This window comes from Gopherus flavomarginatus, chromosome 19, assembly GCF_025201925.1.
Source record: "Gopherus flavomarginatus isolate rGopFla2 chromosome 19, rGopFla2.mat.asm, whole genome shotgun sequence".
Classification (NCBI taxonomy): Eukaryota; Metazoa; Chordata; order Testudines; family Testudinidae; genus Gopherus; species Gopherus flavomarginatus.
In genome coordinates, this window is record NC_066635.1 from 15680701 (window position 1) to 15703707 (window position 23007).

The 23007-nt window shown below is 46.2% G+C and overlaps 1 protein-coding gene across 4 annotated transcripts in view; it reads right to left on the reverse strand.

Moving 5' to 3' along the window:
- The window catches only part of SGSM2 (small G protein signaling modulator 2), a 132816-nt gene that overhangs the window by 17850 nt on the left and 91959 nt on the right, over positions 1-23007 (reverse strand). For 2 of the 4 annotated variants that reach the window (XM_050929144.1, XM_050929142.1), the window contains exons 8-17: positions 20339-20463; positions 18835-18902; positions 14218-14381; positions 13387-13516; positions 11814-11948; positions 7673-7823; positions 5416-5480; positions 4716-4861; positions 3244-3372; positions 131-313 (exon numbers count right to left, since the gene is read on the reverse strand). In XM_050929144.1, coding sequence (XP_050785101.1) covers positions 131-313; positions 3244-3372; positions 4716-4861; positions 5416-5480; positions 7673-7823; positions 11814-11948; positions 13387-13516; positions 14218-14381; positions 18835-18902; positions 20339-20463 — 1296 coding nt within the window. The remainder of the gene's footprint in view (positions 1-130; positions 314-3243; positions 3373-4715; positions 4862-5415; positions 5481-7672; positions 7824-11813; positions 11949-13386; positions 13517-14217; positions 14382-18834; positions 18903-20338; positions 20464-23007) is intronic. The other 2 variants (XM_050929143.1, XM_050929145.1) reach the window with 2 other exon arrangements.

Consider the following 23007-nt stretch of genomic DNA (forward strand, 5'->3'; position numbering starts at 1 on the left):
TGCTACTGTTGTCCCCCTCAGCCCCCCGGCTGTGCCTGCGTGCGCTATGTTTCCAGCATCGCTCGTTGTACTGCAACATTCCTTGAGGATGAGTGCACAGGAGCGCAGAGAGCTAGACAAGACCACGTACGTCATTGCTGATGGTGGAATCCCTGTGGATCAATCGCTGAACATGGCTGTCAATGCTGCTGCCTGATGAAAACTTAGCAAAGGTGGTGGAGTGTGACTCTTTCTCCCGCTGCTTCACGATGACCTCGCAGGCTTTCCACTCGGCCATGACCTTCTGATACTTGAGAGCAATATCTTCATCCACCTTCAAACAAAGACACAGACAGATACAGCGGAAATGCTAGACTCTCCTAGCAGAGGGGGCACCTGAGACGGCATGGCTCGCATGTCAGGAGAGCTTAAAGCTAGTGAGGTGGTCAGACAGGATCTGAAACCTCGTTTGAAGTCTAGATCTCAACTCCAGGATGGAGCCTATCTCCAGCAAAATAAGAATTGGGGGGAGGTAAGTAAAGGTGGCGGGGGGTGTGAGAGAGAGAGGAAAGATGTTTTGTGATCACTGAGTTGGGATTTGGGACATTTCCCCTGAGAGACCTTGGGCAAGGCACTTAATATCCCTGTGCCTCAGTTCTCCATCTGGCCAGTGGGGTTACCAGCCCTGCCCCCCTCACAGGGTGTTGTGAGGATAAATGCATTTGCTGTTTGGGAGAGGGCAAGAAGGAGCCACAAACAGCTAGACAGATGGGCAAAGGACTGTAGTGAAATTTAAGGGCAGGTCAAGCTAGAACCAATGAAAAGGAAACGGTGAAGGTGCAGAATTCGCAGCTGCAGCCAGCCACTAACATCAGGCTTGTTAAATAGGAACAATCAAATCTCATGCTTCAGGGTGTTAGCTGCCACCACAAAGGGCAGGAAGGATTATTATTTTTAACAATTTCACGTACAAGTACTTCATGACTGGCCTCAGATAAATGAGAAGGGTGCTGCCCACCTCCTGAAATCTCATCTAGAGGTGAGATGTGACTTGATGGACCAATGGCCTGCTCTAATCAAATCCTATGGCCCCCATACTGTATTTCTGCCCCAACCCCCACCTCCATCTTTGTAACGTAGGCCCCTACAGTGAGCTCCCGGACATGAGGGCAGGGAACTGCCTGTGTAGAGCTCGTTGCAGGATCAGCAGCTGAGAGTGATTTCGGGTGATCAGATGTCCCAATTTTATAGGGACAGTTCTGATTTGGGGGGCTTTTTCTTACATAGGCTCCTATTACCCCCCACCCTGTCCAGATTTTTCACACTTGCCGTCTGGTCACCCTAGAGTGATTCTAACAGTGGATGCTCCAGCTAAGATGCCGTCACATGCTAGCCAGATGCACCCACCCTGCTTCTTGTAGTAATATACAGTTTTGCTACTGCTGGTTTCCTCTGTCGAAAGGAAAGTCAGACACCAAAAATACTCTCTGGCTACTGGGAGACACACAATATCTTTGCTGCTCTGTTGCTTGTCAAGAGCTGGATAAAAGCCATAATAGTGAGCGGGTTTCAGGCTCTGGGCTTTGCCAGCTGGTTGCTACGGTAGCCTGGGAGCTGGGGGATATCAGTCAGGCGAGGTGGCTGTGGAGTCGTAAATCAGAAAGTACGACCCATAGTGGGAGACTGGAAGAGAGCCGGGAGAGGCAGTGCCCCCAGCCTGGCTGCTTAGCGATGACGGCATGATAGTACAGAAAGCAAAGGTGATAAATCATCTGGGATGGTTTCAGTTGAGGACCCGGAGAGCTGAAATTCTGACCGCTCGGATCTCTCACTTGCCTAATACTCCCTTTCATCCAATGCAGGCCTGTTTGTTTAGGGGCTGACTCCCCAAACTAATGCACTATTATGATTAATAATTATTTATGCCCAGGAGCCCCGGTCATGGATCTGGATCCCAGTGTGCTACGTGCTGGACAAAGTGTCACAGGTGCTGCAGCATGTTGCCAGCATTGCTATTATCAAGAACGGCAGCCTGGTGGAGAGGTCCAGCCACGGGCGCGTGAGGTGAGTCTCTGGAGCGGTGCGGGCAGCCACATGCTCACACTACCATTTACACACCCAATCCCTCTGCCTGCCCTTTCCTCGCACTGAGACCTATGGCAGGCACAAGCCACACAGGACTGCCCTCTGCTGTATTCAGCTTTCAGGCTGCTCGCCTACGATCGCCCTTTGCAGACACAGACACGCAGGTCCATCAGCATCAGGTTCACACCTTCAGGGTCACTGGGCGGCTGCAGTGTGAGGTCAGCATCACTTCACGCATTCCAGTAAAGCACCTCATAAAAAGGAGACGTTGCTCACACACTGTTTGGCTTTCAGGTACAAAAAAAGGGATTAGGAGACCCTCCAGTGTCTACCCTACCTGAAAGCCACGCCCAATGGTTTGTATGGGACCCTGCAGCTTTTCTGAGGCAGAGGTGCCATGTGTTACGGGAACAGAGCAATGGGGCTGCTAGCTGTTTGTGCTGTCTGAATTCTCATCAAAGCCCCATGCCCTAGGGCTGTAATGTATAACGGCCCTGGGCTGAAATGTGGTAAATGTTGTTAGCGTGGCAAAGGTGGGAGGTGTGTGTGGTACAAATAGTATGTTAGCATTTACACTTCACAATGATATTTCCAAGGAGGGGCAGGTTTTTAAACATGCATCTTACCTGCTTCCAGGAAAAGGGGACAAACCTACATAGCCCTCACAGTCCTTTGTAGTAGTACCCAGTCTCAGACGCTTTATATGGGCAGTTTTGAACCTCTGTATTAAACCTGGGCGCACACAGGTGCATGACCTGGTATTTCAAGATACAGCATTTGAACTGCCACTGGGTCACCCAGACAAACGTCTTGCTGTGACTTAATGAATGTGTGCCCTTCTGTAGCCTTTTTGCTGCAGCCTTCGCAAAGCACTTTCCATGCGCTAATTTAAAAAGTGCCTCATGAAGGCAATTATCCTCCAAACAGGAAAACACGGGCACAGAAAGGCCAGGTGGCTTGCCCACGGTGGCATCAAACTCAGGAGTTCGGATTCCCAAGTCCAAGTCCTACTGGAGAAAAAAAATCCAAAAATACGAGTTTTGGTGCCCTCTAAAGACCACATGCTAAGAGAGTGTTTCTTAAAATGGATTATATACTACACCTAGAGAGTCCTTTTAGTGCTTGCTAATTTTTAAAAAATTCGACATCCCATTTAAAATCTCAGAAGCTGGGACTTACCCGATCCATTTCCTTTTTGGTCATGCCAAATTTGTAGTGACCTAGTAAGAAGGGCCACACTTCCTTTCGAATCTCATGCTGCACGCCGCCATAGTAAACTCGTTTGAGTAATTCTAATTCCTTGTAATTCTAAAGCAGTCAGGAAAGAGGAGAGGGAAAATTTAATGCACCTTACTATTGAGCTTGCATAAAAGCACTAAAGTTACTTGCAAGTATACAGCTAATGGAAAATACACCCAGTAGAAGCCTTAAAAAGGTTGGCAATGGGATACAGATGGGCTATTTTTATTTCTAGGTATCGGTTCCAATCTGGCCCAATATGATCAGCAGCCTTTATAAAATGGGTCAGTTCCTACTGGAATGGTGTCCATCATGGAATCTACCACTATGTAGATGTTAAGTTATACCTTTGCTGTCACCAGAAATGAAAAGGATCAAAGAGGCCATAGAAAATTAACATCTCTCCCCCTTCTAGGGAATTCACACAGTGTGAATCCATGGACAGTCCTTTAGGGCCCTGATTCAAGAAAGCACTTAAGCAGATGTTTAGGAAGGTGCTTATGGAGCATGTGTTCAGCAGACAGGTACACTGACTGGTAAGGACTCAGAAGTTTGCCCTGATATTGCTTGTGCTACATCTGTTCTGTAGATAGAGGACTCTGGTCATCAGAGCTGGCAATTACTTACTTTTAATGGTGCTATATTTGCTTCAAAAACTACATGTAAAACCTAATTCACTTTGGCTTTTACTGAAGATTTTCAGGCTCCTAAATTTGCAAGTCTTCTCCTCATCAATGCTGCTTTCTGGGCTGCCCAAAATCAGGAAGCGGATTGTCCAAATAAAAACATCACTTTAAATGTCTAAAATTGCAGGGCAAAAAGATCTAGTGTTCTCTAGATGGTCCTAGTTTACAAAACATCCTTCATCTTGCTTAAAGATACACTGGGCTGATTCTCATCTGTGTGTTGTCTATGCATGGTGTTGTCCCTGATTAACCCCATGTGTGTACACATTCTGGGATCACAGTGCATTGTTCCTATTTAGCTGAAACCACTTGCTGGGTTAAGCTAAACAGCATGAAGGCACTCTTATTCTGGAATAAGTGTGTCCACACATGGAGTTCATCAGGAACAACTCCATGTGTAGACAAGTCATTGTTATACTTTTATGCCATTCTGGCAGCGAAAAGGGCTTTAAAGTGAGTGAAACAGCCATTTACGCCAACTTCCACTGCTCTGGTAGCTCAAAAGGGCCTTAGTATAAGTGAGAATTGGATCTGCATAAATACTGGCACAAAGCTGGCACACTGTGAACTCATGTGCAGTCTCAGAAAGCAACAGTGGACACTTGAAAAGACCCTTAGAAATATTTATAGCCAAATTAGGGAGTGACACTGGAGCAGTGTGTGGGGGTCAGGCAGGGTGCTGACTTTTTCCCTTTAAGAAGTAGGGGGAGGTTTTGTGCCCGTTACCTTTTTGTCCTTTTGATATTTACTCCAGACCTCTTTCGTCAGGCCTCCGGCAGCGCTGGAAGGCTTGTCAGGCGGGATAATTGAGTGGTTCACGAGGGCAGACAGGTGCGTTCTCACTGTAGACAAATGGCGGCAGTAGGCAAGCCCTGCAGAGGGGGTGGAAAAGGAATGGCAGGATCTCATGTAAGCAAGCAGGTGACTATATAGGATGCCAGCAGCTCCCTTTAAAGATGGAGTTGTGCAGTTTAAGCTAGAAGCAAAGCTTTCTTTTCCACAGTCCCACATGCATGCTAGGTAGAATGGAAGGAGGATGCAAAGTTGACAACTATTTAATCTTGTGCCAGGAAGTGAAAAAACAAAGGTGCATTAGTAAAAGTACATTACAACAGGCAGAGCTTTAAGCATCAATTTTCCACAGCTGCATACAGAAGAGCCACTGGCATTACCAAGCCAGGATATTTGGGTCAGGATTCTGAACACTATGAAGTTCTACGTTGCTTTGGCTCATTATGGAGAGAAGGGCCACCTGCAAAATTTGCACCTGGATTTGGCTTTCAAATGCCTCCCCCCATAGTTTGGCTTGGATCCCTCTCTAACCTAAACCCAGCCAGTGACCTGACTTTACAGTCTAAATGCAAACTGGCGTATGATGCAGCAGGAGCTGCATGCACTGTCCCTTTTGGAAAACAGCCTCACTTACATCCATAAAATGCTCTGGAAACAATCTGCTTCTTCATGCTTTCACACAGCATCTTTAATGGCGTTCTGTAGGGAGACGTTTTTAAACATGAGTGTGTTACGGTTACACAGATCACAAGTCATGGAACACATCCCTAATCCCAACTGATCTATAGACACTGCCCCTTTTCCAAACCCAACTAAGACACATTTAGTTTAAAAAAAATCAACAGGAAATAGGTCTTTAGATTTTAAAATTACTTGTCTGCATGGGACGCTGCCCCAAACCACATGAATATTTAGGTAACTCAGTACCACAGTGACAAGTGGATTACAAAGGCCACATTAACGTTCGGCTTCCTTCCCCAGACCTGACGAAGAGCCCTGTGTAGCTGGGTTCGATAAAAGATATTCCCTCCACCTATCCTTCTATCTCGTACCCTGGGACCAACATGGCTACAACAACACTGCCACTGACAAAATAGGGTTGTAAGTGGGGTGACCAGATGTCCCGTTTTTAAAGGAACAGTCCTGTTTTTGGGGACTTTTTCTTATATAGGCGCCTATTACCCCCACCCTCATCCCATTTTTTCACAGTTGCTGTCTGGTAACCCTAGATGTAGGCATCCTTTGAAGGATTACGGGTTTGCCTCTGTCCATAAAACTAAGCCGTCTCCACTACTGACCTAAACAGGCATAGACAGAAGAGCTGGCTGAAGATTTTTTGAATGAAATGTTCCGGTTTTTCGATTAAAAAAACAAACAATTTACCCTGAACAACATTCAGTTTTAAAACCAACAATTTTACTACAGGAGTTTTTGAAAACAAAACTTCCTGGGGCATTTCAACCACGACACCCAACAATTTTAGAACATTCCTGGCCAAAAAAAAATTGGCATTTTTTGACTGGCGCTACTAGACACCAGTGTTTCCCACCACGCAAGTCTAGAGGCGTGTCGAGCAACCTTCCAAGGGGAGCAGGAGAAGGGCACAGCACTGAAACACATGCAGCAGGGAAAAATGCTGTGCCAACCAGAGGCTTGGAGAACACAAGCTAAATGAAAACGGCACTCACCTGCTTCTATTGGTCATTTAAAGAGCACTAAACATCAGCACAAAAAGGCCTGATTCTCCTCTTGCGTATGCTGATGTAAACCCAATTTACTGCAAGAAGAATCAGGGGCTATTTAGAGACCTTGGTCCTATCACTATAATGTCTGAGTGCCTCCCAAGCACGTCTCCTCACAACACTGCTTGAGAGGTGGGCAGAGCAGGGCATTGGATCCGGGTCTCCCAAGTTGCAGACTCGTCCCCTTGTCACTGGAGCCTCCTTCCTCTCGGTACCAGCTCAGTGGTTTGAGCATTGGCCTGCTAAACCTAGGGTTGTGAGTTCAATCCTTAAGGGGGCCATTTAGGGATTTAGCTGGGGATTGGTCCTGCTTTGAGCAGCGGGTTAGACTAGATGACCTCCTGAGGTCCCTTCCAACCCAAGTAATCTATGATTCTATGTCTCAGATGTAATCCGCCACTTGACAAGGTAGAAGACTTTGCAAAAGAAGTGGCGAGAGCAGGAGGCTCTTCTAGATGCACGCTGGTTGCGCTGGCTACGCCACAAACTGAAAAGCAAAGACTTTCATAGAGACAAGGAGGCAGTTCTCTCTCTCATTGTTGTGATGCTGTAGCACCTTCACTGGTGGTGGCCCAGCCACAAACAGTGTGCTCCCTGTAACCCAGAGCAGGGTCCCCTGGGAGCCCTGAAGCATCTCTCTCATAAAACTTGCCAATGCTACCTGGAGCAAGGGGCTTTGGGGTGACTTTTCTCCACATGCAAGCCCTTGCCTTGTGGGGTGGAACTAGGGGAACTCTGGCTGATCAGGTGCAGCAGCAACACTTGTGACTTCTCCTCTGCCTGCCAAGGAAACCTACTGAAGACCATTTTGAAAAGTGCCAGTAGGGGTTAGGAGCTTAACTCCCAATTTCAAAAGTAACCTGGGAATTTAGGAGCCTGTGTCCCACTGATTTTTTTTTTCATTGCGACTTAGGCTCCTAAATGCCTGGGGTCCCTCTTGAAATTGGGAGTTAGGCGCTCTTGAATTTTTTACCTCAGTCTCAGATGTTGCCATGGACACGTCCACCATGGCTTTTAAGTGGGTGCAGGATGGCAGGCGTTGGTGTGAGGTGTGCAAAGGGCTCTGTAGGCAGCAAGCCCAGAGCTCTCCCCCACCGCTGTCACTTTCTGCTGATAGTCAAGCCATCTCCCCAGGCCCAGCCCGATTACCTGTCGTGAATGCAGTTGCAGCAGCTGGGGATGTCGTAGGGAGAGCTGCCTGATGAACAGGAGAGGCATGAGGACCCTTGGCTGCAGTGTTCTAGCTGCCATGACAACAAGCTCGCACCGAATCCCTGCATCTCTATCATGTCGCTGGAGTCTGTGGAAAGGGGAGAAAAATCACGGGAATAAACGGTTGTCTGCCCCTGCCCTCCTGACGTCTTGGTGCTCTGCTTTGCTGCAGGCTCTACCCTTGATGATAGGAAGGGACAGAACTAGCGACCCTAAAACATTACTTTCTGCTCTAACGTATCGAAACCAGCCACGTCCTCCGCATGCTCAGTTTTTCATAGAATCCTACAAATGTACAGCTGCAAGAGACCTCAAGAGGTCATCTAGTCCAGTCATCCACGCTGAGGCAGCACTAAATATACTTGACTGGTGTTTGTAGAAACCTCCAGTGATGGGGATTCCCCACTTCCCTAAATAACCGTTGGGTGCACCCACGGCCCAGCACCCTGCCTGTTTCAAACGCAGGATGCGAGACAGGCTGCTCTTCTGTTTTTCGTAGCTAGGAGCTAATTTTAAATCGGACATTAATAGTAATAGATTTTAAGGCCAGAAGGGACCATTATGATCATCTAGTCTGACCTCCTGTATACCACAGGCCAGGGAACTTCACCCAGTAATTTCTGCAGTGAGCCCATAACTTCTGGTTGAGCTACAGTGAAAGATCCTGTGTTTTTAATTCCAGAGTAAAAATAGGTTCTCTCTCAAAATGTAGGGTGACCAGATGTCCCGATTTTATACAGTCCTGATTTTTGGGTCTTTTTCTTATATAGGCTCCTATTACCCCCAACCTCCATCCCAATTTTTCACGTTTGCTGTCTGGTTATCCTACTCAAAATGAGACTAACTGAACTTTTTGGTTCTTGATGTGGTCATTGGGGATCTGATCCTTAAACAGTTGCTCACAGAGGTGGAAATTTACTCCAGCACTGGGTCCCACTCTAATTCTCCTGGGAATAAAATGCCATTTATCCATCATCACAATGCAACCCCTGAGTCCCCTGAGTGCTTTTTTTTTAATTGGCCTCAGCCAAAGCTTCGTTTACAAAACCAACATGAGCACAAAGGTAACACATCCATCATAAAGGTATTTTCCATGTGTATTTAAATCTAGGGTGCTCTTTCTGGAACATTTCATATAAACAGTATGCCTCTGTGTGCCCGTTTTCCTTCACCGCATCACTCCCACGCGCATAAACTCGAGCTTAAGGCTCTGAACATGCAACTTCCACGTGTCTGAAATCTCTCCACACATGGAAACAAGTTGCAGGATCAGCACTTAAAAAAAAAGGAGGCCAAGATTTTCAGAAGTAGCTAGAGATTTTGAGTGCCCAATTTCAAACCTTAAAGGCCTGATTTTCGGAGGGTGGATGCTTAGCACATTCTGAAAATCAGGGTCCCCTTTGAAAGGTGTCTGAAGCTGGGCACCCAAAAATCACTAGTAGCTTTTGAAAATCGTGGCCCAAATTCTTAACCTATCCCTGCTGGTGCTTTTAATAAATAACTGGCCTTTCAGCTCACCCTTGATTTAAATTAAGGCAAAAGACAGAGTACAGGATGTCATTCATTGCATTAATATGTGCAAGCAACTCCAATCCTCTGGGCCGTGCTTTCAAAATGTATGTTAAGTGCGGGGGTGGGGAACTTCCAAATTGTCTCATGCATTCTGCCGTTGCAGGTAACAATACTGCTTTTTTTTTTTTTTTTTTTAAGAAGATGGACTCTATTTTTAATATAGATATAGCCATCAATGTAGCATAAAGCATTTTAACGGCATGGAAATCATACAAGATATGTTAACATAAAAAGCACAGGGTCATGCGGAAGCAGTCATGAATATTTCACTTTACAAAACAAAAGTTTAATGAAAAAAATGCTCTTCACCTTAATTCTTCAGGAAGGAGCTGAATGACCCAGTATTTACTGCAGCTTCTCATTTGGTTCAAATAAAAACCATTGGACAAACAAATGTTTTGAGATTTTTTTCCCCTCCCCCTCCAAGGACAAGAAAAGTGGGTGAGTTTTTTTTTTTTTTTTAAGAAACAATCTACTTTAAAAGGAGAGAACCCCACAGAACCTAAGGATTCAGATGAAAGGTACCTGAATTCGTGAAGAATTAGAGTGAACAGCACCTTCATTTCATTCATTTTTGTTGTTGTTTATCTGCAACTTTTGGCCACATGCAAAAAGTCACGCATGTTGCAAAAATTAAAAGCAAAATGGCTAGCAAACCTTAGATACAACAGTGTTGTCATTATTTCAAGGGAGCACTGATAGGTAGACAAACGATAGTCCAAGCTAGCTCACTGACAAGAATCACTAGTCAAATGGTATGCGGCCCTAGTTAGGTTGCTAACTACTTTTTTCAGTGTTTCTTGACATCTAGTAGGAGGGTTTTAAATATCCATTAGCTACCAAATAAAGCTGAAGTTGTAATAATTTAACTTATATTTTTAGTCTCCTCTTTGCAGGCATGCGGTGTTACAGACGGGTCTTCTACCATAAGCCATTTCGAAGTCTCATCTGCACAAGAAAGCTACTATACAGATATTTCCTGCAAAAGCTATCTTCCTACAAGATGAGGAGGGCTTTGGGGGTTCTCTTCCCCGCCATCCCTTCTAAGAGCAGTTTGGTAGAATATGAGTCCAGCCCAGCTGAGTAGTGGTCAGACCTAATGACTATTTTGGCAACCGATGGGGATCACAGTGGACAGGGGTCCACATAACAACAAAATGGCATCATGGCAGTCCCAGCAGAGGCCAGAGTAGAATGGACCAAGGGAAGTTATCCTCTCATTCTTACAGCTAGTGTCACCAAGCCAGGGATGACATCCACTTAGCACTAAACCCATTGCTCTGCATTGAAAGGTATGTGAGAGCTCTGAGGAACAAGGAAAAGATGGATTCCTGTAATCACTCAGTCTGCGAATGTTCTTTTGCGAAAGGATGCGCGTGTTAAATCTATGGCACCTGCAGACACGACAGCTCCAAGCCAAGACTGTTGGCATGGAAATTGTACAGTGACAGATACTGCAGCTAAGGAAGGAGGAGGGTTTCTCTTGAATGAGTTTAGTCCTGGGACAGCCATGAACCCGGGAGAGGTAATGCTTGAGTAGAACTGGGCTGAACATTTCAACAAAGGAAATCTTAATGACCGTTTTTGCTGAATTTTTTTTCTTTTTGTTCTATTCTTGAGCCAATTTAGTTTCATTTCTGGAGCCTTAGAATTCCATCTGTCCAGCAGACAGTTTTCTGCTCCACAGGGTGAACTCCGGTCACTTTCCTCCTTTAAGACAGGAGGGATTCTAAGTCTCCAGAACTATACAGCCAGGGCCAATTGCCTCATCTCTGCTGGGATGAAGGTTTTCTGGCATGATCAAGTGTATCATGAATAGGTCGAGGGTGAGTGAACGGGCTGTATTTTTGATGGGAGCAGAGCCTGTTGTACAGTAAGAAATATGGTAACCTATCATTTGAAATCCACACTGTAAGTGGACAGGAGGGCACTTGTGCGTGAAAAGCTGCTTGGTCTGTACAAGTCTCCATGTGCATTTAAGGGTAGATTGCACAATCACCCTGAGACTTGCTGCCGTGGGTCCTTTTTTGCTATATCTAATTTACAACTTGATTCTTGTTTCCCCGCACGAACTGAGGGGGTATAATCTGCACCAGCCCTCTACTCAGTTCATCTTCCTTATTGCTACCTTTTAAGCTGCACAGGTGGAGGGCTTCCCCTCATCCCACCACCTCCCATGCAGCAAAGTAAGGGGTCCCCTTCTCTCTGCTTACTTCCCTGTGTGAGCACACACCATGAGTCGTGACTTAACTCTTCAGGGGGGAGTCTGGGGGAGGTAGATTCTGGAAGCGAGACGGCTCTGTTGTTCATTCTCATGGATCCTACCTTGAGATGGGGAGGAAAGGTGCTGCTAACCCTGCTCCCCCCAGCTTTTTGGTGCCTTCCCACCCCTGGCATGAATGAAAAACATTTGTCTTGCCATAATGCCAACACTGTTGTATGCATCACTGGGGTGACGCTGCCACAGCGCACTGAAGGGGCAGGGCCGGGGGCGCCGGATAAAAACCTTTCATCCTATTAGGAGCTGTGAGGTTCCGAGAGCAGATCATTGAGAGCATTGCGTGGAGCCGGTCTTCCTCCTCCTCGTCGTCATCGACGGAGGCAGAACGGCTGGCAGCTAAGTGGTGGTAGTTAATAGTTACTGCTCAAAGAAAATAGTGAAAGAGGAGCATAAGAAGAGAGGACTTGGTTCTAGGAGAAGTCTCAAAGGACACGTTCAGCACAGACAGAGGAGTCAGAGCTTTGGAGAGACCCTGGGAACTCCCCCGCACCTGGGTGGGAGAGAGACATTTCTCAAGGAGAAGAACACGCACTCCATGGGCCAGATTTCAACCGGACATGAACAGCGGCATGTGTCCACACAATCTGCAGTGCCTCCTGCTGGCGGGAGCAGACTGCATGCCCAGCTCTGAGATTCTGCAAGGAGGGAGGGTCCCAGAGCTCAGGCTCAGTTTTATAGCCCCATGAGCTCGAGTAAGCTGACATGGACCAGACTTGAGTGTTTTATTTGCAGTGTAAACATTCCCTCACAGGCTGGGTTGAGGCTAACGCTTGGCTTCTTATGGCCTATTCTCTGGGGGGAGCAAGTGGGTGGGGGTGTTTAATTGATTTTGCCACTTTCTAGATGTGATGAACCTGAATGGGAACATTGGATCCAAATCCCCTTTAAACTTGGGACCATGAGCCAAACATCTCTACTTCTCCACCAATGGACGTGAAAATGAACCTACTGCTAGAGAACCAGCATGCAAGATCTCTTGTATGGAGAGAGTTCAGATTTACAGAAGAGAGGAAGGGGTTTGGGTGTGGGTTCTCTCCCCTACTTATTGTGAAACTTCAGTAGAGAATGCCAGGAAAACTGGGCATGCAGGATTTTGGGTGTGTTTGTTTTTTTGAGGGAGGGTTGTCATTTTTTTTTTTTTACGGTTAGCATTAATCTCTTCTCCTTTTAATAAAAATCTTGCTAGGAAGCTGCCTGCGTAATAGAAATACCCTTCATTTTTAGAGCAGAATTGCTGTTGGATTAGCCATGGGGATTTTTTTGCATCTGGTCTCCGTTTGAAAGTCCGGCTGCCTCCGTGAAAGTTTTGCATAGGGTTCAGCTGGAGAACACAGGGCAGCTCTAAGAGTAGGACGCTCCATTTCTGTTTGGGGCAATGAAGGTTTTATAGCACCGATTCTCAAACTGTGGGTCGGGGACTCCATTTTAATGGGGTCGCCAGGGGCTGCCTTAGACTTGCTGCAGCCCAAGGCTAAAGCCGAAGCCTGAGCCCCCCTACCTTGGGCGGGGGGGATTGGCCTTTGGTTTAGCTTCGGTCTCCCCTCCTGTGGTTGTGTGGTAATTTTTGTTGTCAGAAGGGAGTCGCGGTGCAATGACGTTTTAGAACCTGATTTATAGCTTTAAGAAAACCCACAGTAAACTATAGCATGGATCCTAATGACCTAACAAGGCTGAACACCTCTGTGGCAATATCCCCTTAAAAAAATCTGGGTTGTCTCTTTCCCCCCACAGATCCCAGCATACCACTCTTCTTGGTTTTGTTTTTTTTTTTTAATGAAAGAACAATGAAGCCACTTACTGTTATCGTGCCTGTGTCCCGGATAGATAATCCTGAAGACATAGTCCGTAGCAGACTCCTCATGTGGCATTTCCTCCAGCTCCACTGACTTGTTACTATTTCGTTTCCGGAGCTTTGGAAATACTTTACCCTACAGTGAAAATGACCCAGTAGTTACCAAGAGATGAAGTGGTGCAGTGGAACAGTGTCAAAATAGACTCAGAAGGTGGCTCCAAGACCTTAGATGAATGGGCTGCAGGTACCTGGCCTAGCAAATGGTGGTTTTTCAATGGAGCTGGGTACACAACTCCCATTGACTAGGAATGGGGCACCAAGTTCCCATCACTTCCTTTGAAAAATCCAAGTCTTGGATGAGAGACATGATGCCACTGCCTATGGAACTTATGTACCCAGGGGAAGGTGGTCATTGAAGGGAATGGAGAAAAGACTTCGTCAGGATATAGGGAAGGTGCCCTAATGGCAACAGTCCATCAGTTAGGTAATATCACCAGGGGTGGTATCAGGTTGCGGTTGGTCAGGTGCGTTTGTCCACATCATTTTCAAACACCTTTTTAATGTGTCTATAGCACTGGTTCAGTGGTGAACCTATGATCAGGTTGTTATGGAATCTACATCCTTATAAACAAGTCAGACAGTTTAGGGGCTAATCAGTGGGGTTGTTTATTTTGCATTTAGATTCCTCCCCAGGCCCTGAGTTTATTATTTGCATGACAGTAGCTCTGCAGAGCCCCCTGGCTCCATTGTGCTGGGTGCTGCTGGACAGACACACTAAGACCAACCTGGCCTCAAAGAACTTATAGTTCAAGACACTGGCTCTCGGCCTGACAGTACCTTGCCCTGCTGTGACCAAAGTGGTGGGTCTAATTGTCCTCGAGGCAGAAGGCCGTTTTCCAGGCAGGAAAGGAAAGCGAGGAGATGACTTCCCTGTGGGAAATGGAGTGGAGGTCTCTGGATCCCATCCTGACTCACCAAGACTAACGTCCCTCCGCTTTCCGCTGCAAAAGAGAACCCAGGATATGTTTGTGTGGCCTTTGGTTAGGCTAGAAGCATGATCAGCTGACCTCGCTCTGAGGCTGGATTCTGTTTGTGGCTGTCCCCTAAAAACCCATTGCATTACAGGATAACTAACCAAATAGACTCGGGAGTGAAGTTTACCAGATGTTTCCCATCTATCCTCTGCAGTGTGGGGCATGGGTCACTTGCTGGAGGATTCTCTGCACCTTGAAGTCTTTAAACCATGATTTGAGGACTTCAATAACTCAGACACAGGTTAAAGGTTTGTTACAGGAGTGGGTGGGTGAGATTCTGTGGCCTGCGTTGTGCAGGAGGTTAGACTAGATCATAATGGTCCCTTCTGACCTTAAAGTCTATGAGTAAAGGGAGCCTTGGCAGGCAATGAACATTGATTTTTTTTTTAAATGATGTCTACAGCATGTTTTAAAAAACAGACAGTCTACCAGCCCCTGTTGCTGTATGGAATATGGGTGACCATTTCTAATATTATTGATACCAATATTACAAAATGGCAATGAATCTTGCAAGATATGCCATATAAGGTATCAGTGGAAAAGTTATGATTTGCTAAGCATGATAATCTTGTTTATTTGTATGCATCATCTTTGTATTGGGAGTTATAAATGCGTGGTCTATTGATATCTCAAACTTGTGCTGTGTTTCTGTGTGATACCTCCAGACAGACTGGCATCAGCACTATCCAGCCTGTTTAATGGTCCATCAAAGGCAATCGGCTGTATAATTAACCTATTGAGAGAAGCCAAGGCTACACTGATGAGTCAGCAGGACATGGCTGTGGACAGGGGACTAGTCCAAGAGCTTTTCCATGCGCATGTGCTTGCGTTTGGAACGAAGGATGTACAGGCCACACGGCAACGAAGATAAAAAGGCAGCAGCATCTTCTCCATTTTGTCTTCAATCCTGCTCCTCACCTCTGGACTAACTTCTTTACAAACTGAAAGTTTGAACAAAGGACTGATAGACCCATCCAAGCTGTCGATTTGTTCCTGAGAGACTTTACAAGCCAGCAAACTCATCAATGCTGATAAGAATCTGAAAAATGGACTCTGAATTCATATGTATGGATCTGACTGCTTTGGCCATTTAACAACTCTTTTCTCTTTCCTTTCTTTTATAACCAACCTTTAGTTTTAGCTACTAAAGGATGGGCTGGCAGCGTGGTATTTTGGGTAGGATCCAAACTAGTATTCATCTGATGATGTGGCTGGCCCTCTGGGAACCAGAAGAACATTTTGCATAGTGAGCAGAGTTTTAAATAACTTCTCACTGTACTGGGTCTATGTGCTGATTGAACGCCTGAGACTGGAATGCAATAAAGGGGGCTGCATGATTTTTTGTTTTGGCTGCTCAATAACCAGTAGTAGAGGGGAATCAGGAGCAGAGTTTGTGACTGGTTGGTGAAAACCACCATCCTTGGGAGAATCTGTTCTTCTTTTTGCAGCCTTCCCTGACTTCGGCAATTTCACTACCATAGGCACCTCGGATCACACAGCCTGAATCCATTTTGGACGTTCATTTCATTATGCTCACATGTCAGGCACAGAGCTGATGCTCCTCATCAGGATGGATGTAGGGGCTAGCAGTGGTGCAGTTTTTCTATATCACATAATGGTTAATCTTCCTTGAACATCTAATCCAACCTCCCCCCCAAAACATAAAATCACAGAAAGGGCCATATCTCACAGAAACAGTCTGATTTTGACCTAAATTGGCAGAAATCTTCTAAATATAATCAGGCAACGATATGCTCAAAATAGTACTGTTTGGGAAAGTTGGGGAAATATTTAGCCCCCAGTCAATATATTTTTATACATTTTCCTATACTTTTTTGCCTTTGGTTAAAGAAAAATTGTGTAGCTGCCCAACAGTACGAGTTTGTTTGCACCATATAATATAATGGTTTTCAGTCTTTTTTCATTTATGGACCCGTAAGGTGTGGGCTGCTTTGGAAAACTTAGACATAGTCTATGGACCCCCCAGTGGACCCTGGGCCACATTTGGAAAACCACAGCTCTAGATAATCTTTGATGGATCCCTTAGACCTAGTCTGCCAACTCCTGGGAGCCCCGGCCCACGGGTTAGAAACCACTCATGTAATACATCAAAAATATTTGTTGTCATTTGTAGACTGGACTGACTGGAAAAAAAATGTTCTGTCTGCTATTTGTATAAAGTGATGCAGATATGAGCCCCCCCCCTCTGGGTTTAGGTGCCCCCTGCCTGATGAGAAGGGATTTGAGTAGGGCTCTGCCATCTCTCAAGTGAGTATCCTAATCACTGAACTAAGGGATATTCTGCTGTGGGTTGCTTGTCTTCTCCTGTTGATGTTGGTCCACTTCAAAAATACTTACACAGTGATTGGGCCACACCCCCTATATGAATCCCTTTATAGTTCCATGGCTTGGTTCCTCACCAGGATGTGGGAGATTCTGGTTCAATTCTCCTCTCTGTTTGATGAGGGGAAGGCATCTCTCAGCTAAGTGCTGCAATCACAGGGCTAGGAGCTGTACTTGGGGAAGGGGTGGCTTTCCTTCTTGCCTGCTTCACTCTAAGTATGGTTTGAACCAGCTGAAAAGTTAGAATCACTCCCTAGTCCCAGTGGTTGGTTACTCACTTTGGGGGATCCTGGCTCAAATCCTGGTTCTGCCTGTTAAGAAGGGATTTGCACTGAGTTTCCTGGCCTTTGAGGGGACTTCCTGGGAGCTCCCTGTTGAAATGCCCTTGCTTTCTTTGGAGGATGCTTGTCCCGGAGAAATGGAGAGTGTTTGAACAGGGACATCCCCCTTTAAAGTTGCCTGGGAAGTAGGAGGCCCTAGTCCAAACCCCTTCACAGAGCAAGAGATGCGGCCGGGGGTCTCCCACCGCCTGGGTGAGTCTCCTAACCCCTGGGGACAAAGGAGTGATTTGCGAATTTTATGAGTTTTTTTCTCCTGATTGGAGAAAAAAATGTTCTGTCTGCTATTTGTACATTACCAGGACTGGGGAAGGAAGCCGAGTGTCTGAGATAATTACAAGTTGGGGAGATTGTTTAGCAGAAGGGGTAGCATGCTGGAGGCAGTAACCGCTGAGAAGTAGATTTTTCTGCCTAAAAGGGTTTGAAGTGGGCAGTTAAGAGTTGCATGCAGCGTGGTGTGTTACAAATTGTTCTAGTGAGCTATGTCCCCGTTAAGTATCTGTATTTATATTTATGTATGTCCCTGTTGAGTATATATTTATGTATAAGTATAGCAAGGTCATTTGATGCTATAAAACAAGCTGTGGGGCTGGATAGTGGGTCATAGATTGTTGTAATAAGCCAGTGTGTCTGCTAGACACTAAAAATCACAGACTGAATAAAGTTATGAACTTAAACTTGTCTTTTGAGGATGTTGTGCAGGTTTCCTGAAGACTGATGGATAGAGCGTTGGCTTTATGAAAAGTGTTCACCCACTGGGGATATGCTGTTTTTATCCTTCATAATTTTTCTCTGTGTTCATTCAAGAGTGTCGTGATGGTCCCGTTTCACTCACCCTGGTGTTATTTAGTGCAGTGAATGTTGCGATGGGCACGTGTAGGACCCACGGCTCTTGAAAAGTGTGTTGTGGGTGTGCTGATCATCCTAGCAATGGAGATACAGCTGCAGATTTGGCATTTCTTGTTTCTTTTTTTTCTCCTTTCCCTCTATGACTGGAGAGGTGTTAACTGGCTACTTCATCTTGAGTGGTCCCTTGAAATATTTATTACTTATGCTAAACAATCTGTTCCTCCTTGTGTGTAACTGTGACACTCAGAGGACCTTTCCCAGACCAGAAGAAGAGCTCTGTGTAAGCTGGAAAGTTTGTCTCTCCCACCAATGAAAGTTGGTCCAATAAAAGATATCCCCTCACCCATCTTGTCTCTCTAATATCCTGGGACCAACACGGCTACAACAATGCTGCGTAAATATTTTTAGTAATTTTTTTTAAATAAAATTACTTGGCATCCAATAATTAAAGAGTAGAGGCCAGACTTTCAGAGCAACTGAGCACCTACAGCTTACACCGCTTGTAGTGGTGCAGCCATATCGGGAGAGGACTGAGCCTGCTGCAGCCTTGGCTAACACAGCTGGATCCTTTAGAGGAGAGGCTCATGCTTTTAGATTCATAGGTCCCAGGTGTGATCTCTGCTGCCAACAACCCACCCAGAAGCATTGTGTTACATTAACACTTAGGACAAAGTCAAGCCTTAAGAGACTGTTGGAACAGTTTTACGCTGAGAAGTTCTCATTGGCTCTTTCCACGAAGAAACTTAAAGATAAACCACTGCCTGCCTGCAGGGAAATAAACGCCGAAGAGGCAGCAAAATAAAACACGAAGAGTGTTAACATTCCCCCTGCAGAAAAAAAGGCCCTTGAGCCTTTGCGGCAGCCCGTGGGATGAGGAGGTTTATGCTTACGTTGCTGATGGCAGTGAATGCAGACAATCTGACTGAACGGCACTATTAAGGCGTAGTCCCAGTACACACTAAAAGGAAAAAAAAAATGCAAGAGATGTAATGTTTTAATAATCAGTGGCCAGACTGCCCAGTAAAAGCATAAGCACTGCACTAAATTAAGAGCAGCTTACTAAACTTGGCCGATTATGTGGAATTTATGGTGAAGTAAAAGGCAGAGAGACTAGTTTAGCATCGCATATAGTTCTGGAGCCTGACGCTTCACAGTCACTGCCCTCCCATGCAAACAGTACTAATCTACTGGCTAAAATACAAGAATCAAGTGCCCAGAGCATAACACTCGAGACGGTTTTGTGGTTGGGATTCAGGACACCTGGGTTCTATTTTGCCACAAATAACATGTGACAGAAGTCAAGCCCCGGAGGGCCCAATGTCGCATGCGCCCATGAAATTCAATGGAAGCAAGATCCCACACTTAAACTGCGACAATAATTTACACAGGTTAGAAGCTTATTATTGAGTTCAAGAGCAAAGCGGGACTCAAAGAAGGATTGGAGCTTCCTAACCAATGCAAAACACTCCTGAGTTATAACGGTAAGAATTAAAACAGCTTTGAAGGGATATGAAACCTCTAGGGGGTTAGAAAGAAACATTTCCTAGGGACATATTCTACGACAACTGCCTACTGCAGGGTTTCTCTCTCTGAAACAGCAAGTACTGGCTGCTATCTGAGACAGAATACTGGATTAGAGGGACCGCTCTTCTAATCAGGGATAATCATATCATAGGGCTGCTTTGAGGATGGATTATAAAGTGCTTTGAGATCCTGCGATGGGAGGCACATGAAAAATGAGACTCGTGATAAAGGGAGGCAGACTTTTAGTTCTGCAACCCTGGATCACTGAAATAAGATTTGCTCCTTTACAATGGGTCCTAAATCTGGATTATATTGTTTGCAAAAGCATAGGATCTGATGTATGCTAGGGTCACACCGTGTGTGTGTCTCTCTCTCTCTGTGATCCTCGCTATCCCAGTGAGCACAAATTCATAGCAAGAAATATTTCAGCATTGCCACCCAGCAAATCTTACTAATTTTTCTTAGTGTCCAGAATTTGTTTCATACTAAATTATTTCAAATAACTGCTGAAATATCCTTACATTTTATTATTACTACTATTTGTATGACAGCACCTAGCAATCCCCATTCAGGTCAAGGCCCCGTTGTGCGAGGCCCTGTACAAACATATGGTAAGTGACAGCACCTGGCCCAAACGGGTTACCATCTAAATAGATAAAGCAGACAACAGCAAAGTGGAGTGACTCACTCAAGAACACACAGCAGGCCAGTGGCAGAACCCGGAAATAGAACCTGGTCTCCTGATTCCTAGCCCAGTGCCCTATTTGATGGACCATGCTCCCTTCAGTTAAATCAGCACTGTTGCTTGTCTCTTACTCCTGTTAGCTGTGTCAAGCATACAAGACAGAGACGTAGCAAAGGAAATGTTACCTTCTCTCAAGCTCAGAGTCCCTCAGGGTTCCGTTCATGAGCTGATTGGGAGTCCATTTCAAAGTCAAGCTATCTGCTGACTGATGAAGGGAGAGATAGCCAAGAATTGCCTCCATGTCGTCTTTCTGTTTAAAATGATCAACAAAGAAAAGCACATGGAAATCGCGATTTGTGTGATTGAGGAATAAGTCAGTGATCACGAGAGACTCCCCTAACAGGCCAACCCGGTCCCCACAATTAGCCACACTTATTCAGTGCTTAGTCCCCTTCCAATGGCACTTGGACTTAGGCCATTAGCCACCATGATGTTCTCTGTCCCCTTACTCTGGAAGCCCAACTGGCTTCCAAACTCACATCTCCCCCACTAACAATTAGGGCTCTGGTGTATCTGATCCGCACAAGAGGTGAGCACCCACAAATCCAGCCAACGGGAGCTGTGGGTGCTCAACACCTCTGGAAATCAGAGAGGGTTGAAGGACGAGGCTTAAAAGTGACAGCAGGCGTTTTCAGATCCACTCTGGTCCAGTGGACACAGGGTCCTATTCCCAACTCTACCACCGTGTAACCTGGACCAAGGCACTTCCCCTCTCTGGGCCTCCATTTTCACTCCCTCCCTTTTCCTCTCATCCTTTTCAAGTGCGCAAGCTCAGAGGGCAGGGACTGTCTCTCATTGGCCTGGTCCACACTACAGCGTTAAATCGATTTAACGCTGTACCCGTCCACACTAGAAAGCACTTAAAATTGATTTTAAGGGGTCTTAAAATCGATTTCTGTACTCCTGCTCAACGAGAGGAGTAACCCTAAAATCAATATTACTATATCGATTTAGGGTTAGTGTGGATGGAAATCGAAGTTATTGGTCCCATTCTTTTACTGAGCTACCCAGAGTGCACCGCTCCGGAAATCGATGGTAGCCTGGGACCATGGACGCACACCACTGAAGTAATGTGCCCTAGTGTGGACGCGTAAAATCGATTTTATAAAACCTGTTTTATAAAATCGATTTTATTAATTTCAATTTTACTCTGTAGTGTGGACGTGGCCATTGTGTTGGTACAGCACCTACTGCTCGGGGGCCTGATCTCAACTGGGGTCTCAAAGTGCTACCATAATACAAACTAATTAACTACAACCTCTTTACTCCTTGGCAAGTGGTCTGCGAATAGGAGCGCGGGGAAGGAACTTAAGGCTGCAGAAACAGTAATAAATTAAAGCTCCTGACAGGACCAAGAGTTTTCTATAAACTCATAACCCTCTTTCAAGGAGCTTCCTTTCCTCTGCAGGTAGGATCTAGTAGCAAATCTGTCTTCTGGGTGTCTGACACTGTCAATTCCCAGCATCAATCATGGGGCAGATTTAACACCTCCAAACTCACCAGAAATAAATTAGGCAGACACATCAACTGCTAAACAACCTTGTTGGACAGGAGCAAAAAAATCAAAGCCCCAAATCATTCCTAAAACGTGTGCGTCCGTGTCCGTCCACCCTTCAGTGGCTGAGGCGTGCTAATGGAATGATACAAGAGCTTTGAAACAAGTAGCCATTCACTGGTTTCTAAACTATATATGAAATGATCTAAATACAAAAATTATTCTTTGCATTGCAGTAGCAATGCAAAGGCAGAGAGACTAGTTTAGCATAGCACCGAGAGGTACTACCTGATATAAAAGGCCCACCCCCTATTGTGCTAGGTACTGGGTACACACACACACACACGCTGCCCCGGAGAACCTACAGTCTAAATCAAGTGGGCAAACCTTTTGGCCTGAGGACCACATCTGGATATGGAAATTGTATGGCAGGCCATGAATGCTCATGAAATTGAGGGTTGGGGTGTGGGAGCGGGTGAGGGCTCTGGCTGCGGGCTCTGGGGTGGGGCCAGAAATGAGGACTTCAGGGTGCGGGAGGGGGCTCTGGGCCGGGGCAATGTGTGTGTGTGGGTTGTGGCTGCGGGCTCTGAAGTGGGGCTGGGGATGAGGGATTGGGGGTGCAGGAGGGTGCTCCGGGCTGGGACTGACAAGTTCAGAGGGTGGGAGGGGATCAGGGGTGCAGGCTCCAGATGGCACTTACCTCAAGCAGCTCCCAGAAGCAACAGCATGTGCCCCCCTTGGACTCCTATGCAGAGGCACGGCCAAGCAGCTCTGCATGCTGCCCCATCCACACGCGCCACCCTCTCTGCTCCCACTGGCCGTGGTTCCTGGCCAGTGGGAGCTGCGGAAGCAGTGTTTGGGGCAGGGGCAGCGTGTGAAGCCCCCTGGTTGACCCTACATGTACGAGCCAGAGGGGGGACATGCTGCTGCTTCCTGTAGCTGCGCAGAGTCACGGCAGGCACAGAGCGGCGCAAGCCCCCGACCCCGTTCCTCAGCTGGAGCTCAAGGGCCAGATTAAAACATCAGAAGGGCCGGATGTGGCCCCTGGGCCATAGTTTGCCCACCCCTGATCTAAATAGACAAAACACAGTGGGGATGGGGGAACAATGGGAGACAGAAGAGAGGTGACCCACCCAAGTTCACGCAGCAGGGTCAGTGACACAGCCAAGACTAGAACCCACGTCTCCTGACTCCCACCCCACTAGACCACTCTCCTATTAGAGAGGCTGCTATTAGCAATCTGTGTAATGTGGGAGGAGGTCCGTTTGATGGGCAGGAGTATAAACCCATTTAAATTGG